This window comes from Haliaeetus leucocephalus, unplaced genomic scaffold (assembly GCF_000737465.1).
Source record: "Haliaeetus leucocephalus isolate CR32 unplaced genomic scaffold, Haliaeetus_leucocephalus-4.0 Scaffold577, whole genome shotgun sequence".
Classification (NCBI taxonomy): Eukaryota; Metazoa; Chordata; class Aves; order Accipitriformes; family Accipitridae; genus Haliaeetus; species Haliaeetus leucocephalus.
Window position 1 is genome coordinate 3,126,366 of NW_010973013.1, and position 14,424 is coordinate 3,140,789.

At 46.3% G+C, this 14,424-nt stretch overlaps 1 protein-coding gene across 1 annotated transcript in view; it reads left to right on the forward strand.

Moving 5' to 3' along the window:
- ALK (anaplastic lymphoma receptor tyrosine kinase) overlaps positions 1–11,967 on the forward strand; it is a 219,971-nt gene extending 208,004 nt beyond the window's left edge. The window contains exons 23-28 of the mRNA XM_010577848.1: positions 4,833–4,930; positions 6,036–6,128; positions 7,852–7,953; positions 9,153–9,287; positions 9,866–9,956; positions 11,263–11,967. Of these exons, the coding sequence (XP_010576150.1) occupies positions 4,833–4,930; positions 6,036–6,128; positions 7,852–7,953; positions 9,153–9,287; positions 9,866–9,956; positions 11,263–11,967 (1,224 nt within the window). The remainder of the gene's footprint in view (positions 1–4,832; positions 4,931–6,035; positions 6,129–7,851; positions 7,954–9,152; positions 9,288–9,865; positions 9,957–11,262) is intronic.
- Positions 11,968–14,424: the final 2,457 nt, after the last annotated feature.

The following is a 14,424-nucleotide window of genomic DNA, read 5'->3' on the forward strand; positions in this document are numbered from 1 at the left end:
CAGTCTTGGATAGGTTGCATTAAAGTGGCTGCTGCCTGGATAAGAAGCCTAAACACCCAGAAAGTCAAGATGTTTAAAATCTGAGCAAGCAGTCTTTATAAATAGAGGTTGGTTTTCTGTAGCACCTAGAGATGCTCATCAGCTCGTACAAATGGGCTGAACTTGGTGGTAGGTGAATGGGGAAATTCATGTTTTGCAATGTGGGCTCTGCTCTCACCCGGTGCAGAGCAAAGTGGCATGGGCAAGGTATGCTGCCTAGTAGGTGCTTTGTTCAAAACTGCCAGGACAGTCTGTGCTAGATGTGTGAAGTGGCATGTGAAACAGGATGGTACAGGGCAAGGGTATCCCTCACTTTTCAATGGAAGCATCTTTTTGGCTTGTTAACTTAGAGAAGTCAGCTCAGTAATGATCAGGATCTTGTGAGGAAGCACCAAGAACATCAGTCCTGAACAGCAGGAATTTTTACCTACTTACAGTAAAATGAGCCAGATGCTTTTGTGGATGAAAAGCCCTTAATCTTTACAGAATGCAGTCATGGGAGCCTTCTGATCTGAGAGGTTTCTTTCTGTTTGCCCCTACCCCAGTCATGAGTTCCTCCTTGCATGCCAGGGCTTCCATTTCTCTTAGTGGTAGCTCTGTGCAACCCCTGTGAAAGCTAATGTCAGAAGAGGTGGATGGTTCAAACCAGGCACAGCATACATTACTTCCTTGGTATTTCTCTTTCTGCCTTCACAGTCTCTCCTTCCTTTCTTCTTCTTTCCTTGTCTTTCCTGACCTCTTTGAGGTTATCTGAGACTGACCATAACTACTACTACTACACATAGGGGCTGTTCCCAGCACCTTGAAGATTCTCCCCTATTCCTGCATTTAACTTGCTCCCAGGACTGAAGCAGACCTGGGACTGATGCTGCTGTTTTCTGCTCTGTCCCATGTCCGTCACACTTTGGGAAAGCTTGGGGTCAAATGCAGATGGGCAGTTGCAAGCTGGAACTGATTCAGAAAAACAGTTTCCAGTCCTTCTTTAACAGTTGGGTGAATGGGACAGCCTGACTGTGTGCAGACACAGATCCACACATTTCTGCTCCACTTCTAACACCTTCCTTACCCTTGCCTTGCCCTGCTTCTGCTGCAATCCCACGTGGTGGCTGCCTGGCAAGCATGACAGGGTAATTCATTGTCTGGCTGCTGGGGCAGCTTCTGAGGGGCTAATGGCACCTGTGAGTGCTGAGAAATCAGCCTCTGGTGCACAGGTTTGACTGCTGGCTCAGAAACTATGAGGCTAGGAGACTGACTGATGAGAGATGGGATGTGTGCAGGGCGTTGTGCTCTGTGAATTATGGGATCCAACTGTGGAAGTGGATTTACCCTCTGCATGTACTTGAGGCATGACAAAGTCTCTGTACGTAAGGCCCGTGGCTTAGTACTGCTGGATGTATCTTTGCACTGCTCTTAATGAACCCTGAGCTGCTTTGTTCCTCCTATTGCTCATTCAAGGAAGACAGGCAGAAGGTAGGCATGGCAGACTGGGCATCTAGCTTTCCAGGCCCATCAAAGGAAAGGAAAGACAAGGAACAGTGCAGAGTAAACAGGCTTCGATGAGCTTTGCTTCCAATAGGAATTAATTAAACACACAAGACGTAGCTGACTGACTCAGTAACAGAGGTGCACTGCTTACTGTGCAGTAAGCACCATATGAATTACGGTTGTCATTTCCCCTTGTTTCTTCCGAGTTTTGTATTTTCCAGCTGATTTCCTTACTACCTTGTCTTTCCCATTTAATTCTGCTTTCAGTCTGATTGCAAGAGACATTTACGTGTTCATTCTCTACCTTCATCCCCCAGTTGCTCTCCCTGCTCCCCTGCCAGTAACTTCAAATTCATTTGCCAGTTTCAGTCAAATTTAGTAGAAGTGTGAAAGGTGTTAACTTGGCATTAATTCCAAGGCTTCAGGAAAAAGAAAGCACCACAGTAGAGCAACCACTGAGCAAAACAGTTGTCTTGTTTGGCTTGCCACTGGCCAGCAAGAACCTGTGTGACTTGGAGCAAGACACACGCAGCATGCTGCCGTGCACTCAACCACTGCAAAGCATGGAAGGGAGCAGAGGGAATGGTGGAGGAGAAGGTGAAGTGAGGGAAGGGGGAACTTAAGACATTGCGAGGGAGATGAAATGGGAAGCTAGAGCTAGCACAGGAGGTATCAGGGCATGGGATCCAACTTAATGGGAGATCAGGATGCTGCCAGCACAGGTTATTGTACATTGTTCATCTGTGTTCTTCATATAAATAATGAAAGCAATGTTCAGCCAACACGTAATGATTTTGCTGGACTCTAAGCAAGAATGATCATATCTGTAAGCCAAATGTTCATCCAACATCACTGATACAATAGCAGTGATTCTTGTGGAATATTGTCGGTTTATGCCAGCCAGGTCTACTTCATAAACTTCAGATTCATACTTCTCCATGGGTCCAGGGTTTACAGCCCTGAAAGGTTTCTGTGTTCCATTTCTAATAAAGTTTCACATCTATTACAAGATTACTCCTTCCCCCTCATCTGGAGAGAGGCAGTCTAGAAGATTCAGAGACACCTGGAATTGGAGCCTTCGCTCATTTATGAGTGTTGCAGAATTGTCTATTCTGGGAAGTTCAGGGCTGATCTTTTTCACACACAGCACAGCAATCAAAGAACAGCTCTGAAGATAAATCGTATATGGATAAATGATTCCCCTCCTTTTGTGTCGTGCAGCCTGTTGCTCAGAGCAGTGATTACACTGAACAATACACAGAATTTCATTCACCTTTAGCAAGATTCAGCCTCGCCCGGGGAGGTGTCACACTAGTGTTTCCAGCATTCCCACTGCTCTGAGCAGTAGTGCATTGCAGCTGGCATTGTCCATTCATATGGGGAGCAAAAGCTGTAAAGTGAATCCTTTGGTGTCTCAAGGCTGCTCCCCTTGCAAAATGAATCCCAAACCTCCATTTTTCAAACAAATTACATAGCTAAATTGTCCTTGGCTGGGCAGTCACATCTGTTTTAGGACTGTATTTAGCCAAATAAAAGGTAGAAGGAATTCATCCAAGGAAGGGAAGGAAAGGGAAAAAGAAAAAAGCTGTGCTGTTCAAATCAGCTTGTGGCTTCAGCCTACTGACTGCCTTGCGGTATAGCTCAGGTCTGGAATCAATTGCACAGTAAAGAATGGGGCTTTCTACTTGGTTTTCACTTCAGGTTTCTGACCCTTGCTCAGAAGACAAGGGTATGAGTAGATCGAGATACTAATTTCCCTTTGGTTATGCCCTGAAAGGGAAATAGAAAGCATCTGCATCCTTTCTTACTGTAGACATCTTGTGTAGCTGGTGAGTCACTTTAACTCACAGAGGTAACAAAGATTATTCTCTGCTCCCCACAAAAGGGGGCAGAGGGAGAGGCTTTTTGTTTTCAGGAAATGGTTACTCTACAAGAAGAAAGGTTTAGGTGGAGACGCTGTCTGGTGTTTTGAAGAATCAGTTAAGTATATATATGCAAAGAACTGTAGTGTGTAAATAATAAAATATAGGCAGGTGATACATAGTCACAAATGATTTTGCTTTATGGCACCACACTGAAAAAAACAGGCTTTGTTCACATAGAGATGCAGCATTTTTCAATTATTTCATTAGTCAAGTATTGAGGCCAGGTTTTTCCTAATCTCTTCAGAAGATGTTAAGATTTTTAGGTTTTACCAGCCAATGCCCAGTGTTTAACTACTGGCTGCTGCCTGCTGCAGAGCCTGGACTTATTTCCAGTTCCAGTTAGCAGTGGTTTAGATCAGGTGGGATGGCCAGCACAGCATCGCATCAGTCTGGAGATATGTTTCATCGCAACAGACGGGCTAGGAGAGCCAGGAGTGCCTGTCACTGGAGAACCTGTACTGGTTTGTACATCAGTGGGAGAGACCCATGAGCAGGTGTGCCTTTTGGGCACTGGGCAGAACGGCAGGTGTCGTAAGAGAGAGCTAGAGGATGGGATAGGCTTGTTTGGTCCAATAACTAAGGCCACAGATAAACACTTAGCTAGCAAATGGCTGCTGTGGAATAAGCAGTTACTGCCACCCAGTTGTTTGTCATCGCCCCGCTGGCAGCAGTGATTTCCTCCTCCCCCACAGGACTGGCCACAGGGATCACTGATTCACACCTCAGTGCAGAAGCTGATGGTTTGGCTTCAGAGGCCGGCAAACACAAGCCAGTGCTAAGCCTGTTCTTTTCACTAGAGCATCTGGCTCCCGCTGGCAAGGGCTGTAGACTTCATCAGAGGGGCAGGAACAAGGAGTTGGCAGCCTTATGTTCCATAGCCGTTGGCTACACAAACCTGTGTCAGTGCTCTAAGGGGCAAGATAAAACCTACACAGATGTGGAGGAGGGAAAGAGCAAATGTGACTCATGCCATTATACAAAATGTCATTCTCATTGTTCAAGGTGACTTTAGAGAGGAGCTAGCAATAATACAAAGAAACTGAGTGAAGACCAGCTCATGCTACAGATCTCCTCAAAAACCATGCTGAAAATTCAGAAGCATCTCCCATGAGAACTGGGGGAAATTCTTACAGGGGCATCCCAATGGAGCTGGAAAGTCAGATCCAGCTGTTCTGATTCTGTCCCTGGGATTTGTATGATATTGTGCCTGCACATCCTTTGCATAGTTTGTGGATATGAACTCTCTCTTGTGCATTTTGGTAATCCCTTTGTGTGTTAACACCTGAGCTATGTCACTTGTTGGAGAGTTCTCAGCGCCGTATCAGTGACAAATCATGCCATGTTCTTGCTTTTAACCCACGTTTGTCCCTTGTCTTTTGGTAGAATCAGCCCTCCTCCCTTTCTATGCTGGACTTGCTCCACGTGGCTCGTGACATTGCTTGTGGGTGTCAGTACCTGGAGGAGAACCACTTCATTCACAGGTAGGCGAACACGTCTCTGTCAGCACTGGCATGACTTGCATACAGGCCAGCACAGACTCGTAATGCCCTGCTTGATATGTTTATGTCCTGCTGCGCTCTGGTGGCTGGATACCTTTAAACGAGGTAGATAAAATCAGAATAATAGAAGCACTTAACAGAAAAACTGCTGTAAATCAGGTTGCAGAGGTCTGTAGTTTTACCAAAGATCCTGAGCTCTGTCTCGGTGCCTGGACTTGTGCAGCCTGTTTGGCTACTCTGCAAATGGAAACACAATCCCGTGAGAGAATTCTTCAAAGCTGTCCCTGTCATGAATTTTGCTTAGTGCCTTTCTGCTCATTCTGGAACCCTTTTCTTCTCCCTCTCAAAGAACGGCTGTACAAGTACAGCCAGAAGTGCAACACCTTGTGACTATTACTTGATCCTGCAGAACAGCGTGTTTGGCAAGTGTCTAAAATTCTGCCCATTGGGTAGAGATGAGTAGAGAGAGATTGTAGTTCACTCTTCTGAAAGAAGTACGACAAGGTATGCCACCATGTTATTCAGATCTCAGAGTTTACTTCAGCACAGCAGAGGTGGAGCTGGAGCTTTACCTGCATACACAGATTCAGGACCATACCTTCAGTCTTCAGAGCAACACCTGCACATTGTTGTTATTCCTGTCTCTGACAGTACGACACCCATTTGACAATATTTGAACAAGCACACTAGGAACAGGTCAGTGGATCATTCCCCAGACAGCTTGATGTTGGGATTAGTATGTTGCTGAAATCAGCCTCACTGCTTGCAACTCCTTCGAGACTATAAAATAGCTCCTGGGATGAATGGAGGCTCACAGGAGGCCCATCCTTTCAGCTGGAAGATGTTACATGAAGTTTAAAAAGGAAATGTTAAAGAACAGAGCGGCTCCTGCTGTTGGGGTAGGTTGGAATTTGGAATGTCACTAGTTATCCATAAACACTGACTTTTCTGGCTGTTGTGGGCTCTCTGCAGCTTAGGAAAGTAGGTACTGTTCTTTGTTTTCTTTTTGGCTTGCAAAATTGTCAAATGATTAAGTGGTTCTTCTCTTTTCTTCTCTTTCTGTTGCTTTTCTTCCCTTTCCTTCTAGGGATATTGCTGCCAGGAACTGCCTCCTTACCTGTCGAGGGCCTGGGAGAGTGGCTAAAATCGGAGACTTTGGAATGGCCCGGGATATATACAGGTAGCAGAGCTAAGCCCAGGGTATCTGCAACTGGAAGCTTGCTAAAATGAGGGAGGAGCAGTGTTTGTGCAGGAGAGCAGGCTGGTGTGCTGCTGTGCATAATCCTAGCAAGGCAAGAGTGGAGATCCCACCCTGATGAACCCCAGCTAATGCTTTCTTGGTGTTTGCCTTCACCTGTAGTTTAACTGTGCTCTGGAGACTTTTCCCACTCCTGACAGCTTTCTTCTGGGTAATGAAGTCTGATGGTCAAGGAAGGCATTTTTCCTCCCTCTTGTACTCTGTCCTCAGTTTCTTGTCCTTTACTTTCTCCACACTGAATGGCACTGATGTGCCCTTTGTTTTGTGGTCCCAAATCATTCTGAGTTTAATCTCTCTCCTTGCTACTACCCCTGCCCCTTTGGTTTGGTGTCATCAGTAAATCTCCTCAATTTACTGCACATAAAGGAGGAAAGTGCAGAGGAAGGTCAGGAAAATGTAATCACCCAAACTGGAATTCAGCCAGGACACAGGGTTAACTACTCTCCTCTTGCAAGAAGTGCCAGGAAATCTTTAATGACCACGAGCAATGAGGGTTGCAGTTTGATACCTCATCTTCCAGATAGCACCTCCAAAAGTGCAGTGCCACGTCCTGCTGTGGTGAGGAATTGATTTGCCTCTGACTAGGAGGAAGGAATGCCTTGTACTCAGTGACCCACACTGTTTATTCCAGTGCCTTGCCACCTTTTTTTCCTGCTTGGGGATTCTCCTGTGCTATTACTAAGCCAGGCCTGGCTCTGCTTAGCTTGAGATCTGACAGTATCACAGCCTGAGGTGATGCAAACAGAGTGCTACCTTCAAACACCCAAGTGTATGGGAGCTGCCTTCTTTTTTCTTTTTTCCCCTCCTCTCTCTCCCTTCACAAAGAGCCCCCACTCTGCCCCACTGTCAGATGGGACTCTGCTGGGACAAAGTAGCATCTGTCACACTTACACAATCAGCAGAACCGACTGCCAAGATGAACGCTTTGGTGCTGGGTTTTTGAAGGTGCCTTTGAAGATTGCACATGTTTCTGTGTCCAGGAATATCCTTTGGATGCTCAAGCTGTGTAGTTAGGAACAATGATACCAGCTTGCATGAGCAGCCTCCTGCAGCCGCCAGCACAGGATTTGGGGCTTGTAGGTTTTATTTTAAATGATGACAACACTAAAGGACTGATGTAATTTCTGTCTCAGGACCACAGGACGTGGTTTTTGTACTACTGCCCCATTTCTAATGGCCAAGCATCCTCCTCATCAAGCTCCTCATTCTTATAAAGGGTTTTGGATTTCGCTTGCAGTGCTTTAGACTGGGTACATATGGGACAGGCTTTGTTTATTTTTGGTGGCAATGCTCAAGGTGACCACGTGTGAGGTGAGGTGGAGATCTTGCCATGGCTGAAAAGTGGCTCTGCCACCAGCAGTTTACTGTGTGAGTGATTCACTAGGAGTATGGACACAGATAGGGATAACTTGGGTTCACCAGATCAGGCCTAAAGCGAGGTAGATTAGAGCAGTCCTTGATGGTCTGCCCATTTCCACTATTTTTGTGAGAAGGAACAGGTTTCTTCAGCATTTTCTCTGCCATGCTGTTTCACCTAAATTAGTCTCTCCTCTGGCTTATAATTCTAATATTTTAATTGTAAAAATCCCAAATTAATGGCATTTTCTGAATTCTTGGCTGACTCTGGGTTTTTTCTTCTTTGCAGAGCCAGCTACTATCGGAAGGGTGGGTGTGCAATGTTGCCTGTCAAATGGATGCCTCCTGAGGCTTTCATGGAAGGGATATTTACATCAAAAACAGACACATGGTGCGCTTCCTTTTCTTCTTTGTCTGCTTGGTCTGTCTGTGTTGTAACCCCTTTCCTAAAGTGTGAACATTTGTAAAAAGCACATGTTCTTGTTCGTTTCTCCTTTACTAAAAAGACAAACTGGGTCTTTCAGAGCCAGTAATCTTGGACGAGACAAGGGAACAGAAAGATCAGACCTGTGCAAAGGCGGGTGCTGCTGGGGAGGTGAGCAGGCAGGGAAGGGAGGTTGAGGCAGATGCAGGTGCTGCTTTGCTGCTACAGGGAGGAAAGCCTAAGTTCCACGGGAGACTTGCAGGCAGGATCCATCCTGCCACTGAGGGAGAAGGGCATTATGTATTGTGGCTTTCATCTTTCTCCTGGCCTGCAGCAGCACTGTAAGCTCTTGAGTTGCTGGTGGCCAGAGGAGGGGGAGGGAAATTGGGTGAGCAGGAGGCAAGAGCTCGGGATATGTGTGGAGGGGAGGGGGCTGGTGATCAGGACACAGCTCCTGAGCAAGCCCCAGCAGAGGGGTGGAGGTACGTTCTGTTATACAGCTGAGCTGCTGCCTGTCTCGGCACCAAGCGGAAGAGTTTCCCATTGCTGCACATAGCTCTTCGCAATTTTAATCAACAAGATTGTGATTTCCAAGCAGCTGACCAGATGAATGCTTTGGAGGGGGTCCTGTCCCAGATGTTGTCCCCAGAGCTTTGCAGGCCACACCACACAGGCCCATGGCTGTGGTGTTAGCTAGGGAATGTTTTTATTGTACTCTGAGCTACAGGTGGGGGCTGTGGGGCTCAGAGCATCAGTGGGGATTCACTGTCAGGTAATTTCACACAGGGTAGTTTATTCAAGAGGAAAAGTTTGTCATAAGTGGTCAGACCACTGCTCCACTCAGTCCTGTCTCCAGCAGTGGCTGATGTCTCACAAATCCATAACCTGACTTTCACATTTGTTACATCTGAGTACAAGGACAAAGCAACCATATTTACCTACCTATATCCTATACTTCACTCACTTAACAGTCAACTACTAGTATTTATTAAATGATTCAAAGTCCACCATTACAACTGTGCAGCTTATTTATGTCTGAACCCTGCAGCAGTGATTTCCACAAGGTGCCTGAGCACAGACTGCAAAGAGCAACGCTGACAGCATTGCCCCTTGGTAATGGTCATTCCTGTATCCTTCACTTTGTTTTCCTTCACTTCTGTATTCAGGTCCTTTGGCGTATTGCTGTGGGAGATATTCTCTTTGGGATACATGCCCTACCCTAGCAAAAGTAACCAGGAGGTTCTGGAGTTCGTCACCAATGGAGGAAGGATGGATCCACCTAAAAACTGCCCTGGCCCTGTGTATGAGATTTTAACTTTAACATATTCATGCAAATAAGTTTCTGTTTCAAATGCTGTTCTCTAGTCAAAAGTTAATGACTTTTAAGATTGATCTTATTGTGGCTGATCTGCCTTATTGGACTCGAATGCCAGTGACTTCTCTACTCTAATTTTTCTGTCTGTTTTGGAGAGTAATTCAGGGCCCCTTTGGGAAGTACTGGCCACTGCTTGTTTGGTCAAAGATGGTGCAATATTTCTGTGTCTTAGGTTAGCTGTGAAACTGCAAGTGCATGAGACTGTTCACAGATAGGGAAAACTCAGCTCCATTATCTCTAGCGCTGCCTACCTTTAGTGAATTGTCCAAGGGATTTTGGGTGGGTGAGTTATTTCTCTGATGTGCTGTGGATCTCACCGCACTGGTGGCCACATTTCAGTGGTTACCAGTACATCAGTTGTCCGACTGTGGGGAAGGCAGAGCACTCTTATTTATTAGAAGTCAGAGGGATGATGCATGCTTATGATGTCTAAGTTGCAGGGACTAGCTGTTATGTACCAACAGGATCTGCCATTTGTGAGCCTCTCCTGTTCTGCTCTTTCAGTTATCGCATTATGACCCAGTGTTGGCAGCACCAGCCTGAAGACCGGCCAAATTTTGCCATAATCCTGGAGAGGATTGAGTACTGCACTCAGGTATTGGTGCTCGTTTGTCTCGAATGAGATGGGGAGACAGGGTTCTTCCTGAGGAGCGGTCTAGGCAAGCCAGAACATGAGATGAGAAGGCAGCACTGCGTTACTGCAGTCAGCAGTCCAGGGAGACTGATGTCAGCCTGGGACATTCACCTCACCTGGAGGTTGATTCTTCTTCTCTTTCACTGCTGAAAGGCACAGGCTTACACAGCTTTACAAATAGCAGACCTGTAGCTCTGCTTCTGCTTATAAAGGCACAGATTCCAACAAGCAAAAGAGCCAAGACAGGACAGCACCCGTACGCAGTTCACGTCAGCCACTCCATCCCAGCGTTCACCCTTACGACATGGTCAGCAGAGCAGAAATGGCCCTGGCTCAGAGCACCCTTTGCAGGTGGCTTCTGCAGCTGTAGGCAATTTTCTGAATCTGACTGTGCTGGAGAAGGCAGGTGGGGACAGCTATGCTAAAGGACTGGGGATTCTGAGGCTAGGCAAGGAGGAAGGGACGTGGCTGGCTTTCCAGGCTGAAATCTGATTTGTTTATTTTTTACTACCATTTTTAGCTTATAAGGAGTGGAGTAGTTTGGAAAATGTTTTGCTGCTTGCAGCAGCACAGGCTTCTTGCGTGGCCTCACACAGTTATTTGCCTCAGTCAGTTTGCTTTCCCTCACTGTTCGGGAGGCTTGGTCTGTTTTTCATGTGTGTTTGGATCCTGGGATTGGGGGGCATTGTTTCCTGCTATCTATAGCTTGCCGTGGTATCTAGCAATAATTAAAGGTTGCCCAGATCACCACATTTTCTCTCAGTTTAATTTTCAAAACTGCTTAAATAGCTCAGAACCGCAGTCCCTATGGATTCGGGCTTCAAGGGGTCTGCCAGTATTGCCTTCTTTCTGCATTCCCATTCCTCCTTTGTTGTGTGGAGGCAATCATTTCATGGCTGAAACTTTCTCAATATTATCTGAGAATGTTATGAACTTTGAGATGATATAGATTCCAAAACAAAGCTCCCACAGGAAATTTGGCTGGACATAAAAAATGTTTTTCATTGGTTTTGTGCCTCTGCTGTTCTGCGGTGAGGTTTAGGGTTTGCTTTTTTTTGAAGAGTTCAATTTTAAGGGTATACCATTGCATCTCATGGCTAACTGCATTTTGTTAGCATCCTCTACACATGGATGTGGGCTTTGGGTAGTGGGAACAATGCTCTGTGATCATAGCGTGACAGCTGTCAGATGTGTTGGGTCTTTAATCAAGTCCGAGTATGCATGATGGTAGCAGACTTTGAGAAATTCTCATTGTTCTCCCCGGCAGGATCCAGATGTCATCAACACTGCTTTGCCAGTAGAATATGGCCCATCAGCTGAGGAGGAGGAGAAGGTAGCAATGCGCCCTGATGATCCAGAAGGAATTCCTCCTCTCTTGGTCTCCACACACCAAGACAGAAAGGATGACAAGCAAACTCTGCCATCTCCACCACCCCTGCCATCAGCCATCACTGCTGGAAAACCTCTAGGGAAAGTGGGAGCCTTGGAACCACCAGTGCCGGGGAAGGTGCAGTCAGCCTCAGCGGGGGGACATATCAACATGGCCTATGCCCAGTCCAATCCCCCTTCTGAGCTGCACAAAAGCCGGGGCTCCAGAAACAAGCCCACCAACCTCTGGAATCCAACCTACGGTTCCTGGTTTGCGGAGAAGCAGGCCAGCAAAAGCAGTTCTCTGCTGGAGAAGGAGGTGCCCGACAGGGAGAATTTGGGACAGGAAGGAAACTGTACTGTGGGGCCCAACATTGTGACTGGCAGGCTGCCAGGCTCCTCCCTGCTATTAGAGCCATCTTCCCTAACAGCAAGTGTTAAAGAAGTGCCTCTCTTTAGGCTCCGCCACTTCCCCTGTGGGAATGTCAACTATGGATACCAACAGCAGGGCTTACCCTTGGAAGCCTCCACACCACCTTGCGCTAGCAGTTACGAGGACCCCGTCCTTAGAAACAAGAGCCACATAACCCAGCAAGGGCCGTGAGAGCCCTCTACCCTCTTGACTTTTCCCCTTGTGGCCCCTGAGCCTTGAAGAGATGTCCTGTTACCCAGTACCCCACGAGCAAGGGATCTGACAGCATTACCTTCCATTTTGTGCCAACTTGCTCCAAAAGTGCCACCCTCGAAGCTGTAATTTCAACTAACCCGAGAGGCTTCACATCACCAGAGCCCCCATACAGTAAAAGAAACAAGGGGGAGGGAGGATACAGGAAACAGATGTTAACTGCAAGGCCCAGCTGCTGTTGCATCAACTCATACGCATGGTTGTTGTCATGCCCTTCCTGTGAGCTTTTCTCAGTTGTGTGTTCTCTGCTTAAGTGTAAAGCCGCGGCTCACTGCCTTGAGTGTTTCATGTCTGGGGTTTTCCGTGCCAAACTGGTGGTTGCTGTGGAACACCTGGAGATCTCCTGCAGCTGGCAGAGGTTGTGGTGGGTTTGGGGAGAGCATCCTCTATCCAAACCAAAAAAGTATACAACAGCGCTGAACAGTGACGTGATAGCACATTCCCAAGTTGTGTTCCAGCTACAGTCCGGTCTTCGGAAGTCCTTCAAGGCACAGCGGTTATGGGGGTGTTGGCAGGGCAATAGAAAGACACTGGTCATACTGCATTGCTTGAAAGAGAGAGGAGAGGAAGCATAGAGAATGAGTGTAGATGCTGTGAGGTGTTCTGGGTTGGGAGGGAGTGGTGTTTCATGGGGTTTTTGGTTTGGTTTCTTTTTCCTGTGCTTAAGCACTAAAACTGAGTAAAGCCCTTTAAAATTTCTTCTGTACTACAAAAGTAGAAATGACCTTCATCAGGAACCTGTGTGTGTCAAGTGGAACCCAGGTGAAGTTTTAAAGGACCGTGGTCATGAGAGAAACTTTCACCATGCCCTGAAAATGGACAGCCACCTGCATACCTCACAGGTTTTCAATAGCCTTTGACATACCCTGTACAAACAGCAACACAAAGGCAGAAGACTACATTGTGCCACAATCCGGATGCCAGATACTGTCTGTATTGGAAGGATTTAGAGCCCTTGTTCCTTTAACAAAATACGTGTATGATAGTGGTCTAAAGACAAACACTGCATTGACTCATTTTGTACACCTTGTGCATGAAAAATATTCCAGTTAAGTGTATTGTCAAAACATAGATGTAGGAAATAATTCATGTGTAAAGATGTGCATTAGTAACTTCAACTTAGGGTTGCAAGGAGCTGTTTTACCATGGATGCTATCCACCAAAGAAGGGGTGCCTATTTCCATAGAAATGGGTGTACTGGAGCATCAGCAAAGGAATGTGAAGGTGTTCTTTAGTCCGAGACTTCATTTCAGTGAAGTGACTCTGAATCTGGCCCTGGATCCAAACACTGAGGTAAGCTTCCTGTCTTCGTAAGGGAACAAACCAGAATCCACGTGTACATACTCCTAACCTTTGAAATGTGCAGACTGAAATCGGAGGGCTTGATTTGGGCAACCACCCTTGTAAAAAAAAAAAAAAAAACGATAAGAGGGGGGAGGTAGTGTGCTCTCGTAACCTACCTTTCTGACACATTGAACTAAAACCTTTTTTTAGACGAATGCCAAAATTGCATGTGGTGGTTGGTTAATGGGGCAGTGCTCTTGTGTTGGGAAGTCTGAGTCAGGGGCTGCTCCGAATTTCATGTTCATCTGCTAGGGATCCATCACACTGCTGCTGCATGGGCTTGGTGGGGCTAACAAGAGTCACGCTTCGGGTGTTTTGCTGCTGTGCAAAGGCCTCTTTAGCTTGAACTAAGAGAATATTTGTGATCTCCAAGGTTATTAGGCTCGCAGCTCTTGTCATGTCACTGGGGAGGGATTCTGCCTAGCTTAGGACTGTATTAAGTGTCACACTGGTCTCTATCTCCGTAAACTCAATGGGGTAGTTTCCTAGAGTCTCATGAAAGCTGATTAATTTAGGAGGTAAGCACCATCAGAACAGTTTCTTACTCTAGTATAGTATTCACATATAATAGCAATTTTCATTTAAATATTCCAGTTTTCTTCTATTCAGAAGAGTCGAAGCTCCTCATTGTTTTCTTCAGCTCTTCTTTGCATAGGAGCACACTCTGAGTTTTTGTTGCCCTGCCTCTTGCATGTTACCGAGGGCAGAATCTGACCTGTATACTGCTAAGTGTTCTTAAACAATACATGGGAACAAAAAGTTGCAAAGTTAATCATCTTTGATTAGCTGTAATTGTGAATTCTTGGATCTGGGGCAGCAGCTCTGATGCTGCACAAATGCAGATAAACTGCCAGGTTATGATGTTAAGGGTAGCATTCTAAAGAAGCTTTAAAAGCACGAGCAGCAAGAGATAGATTGTAAGTTTGTGGAGGTGAAGGGGGAAAGGCAGGCTTTCCCCAGCCATGGTGATAGCATGATTATTGCTCTGCAGTTATTTTATCATAGAATTTCAACTGAAATACTCTTACAGAA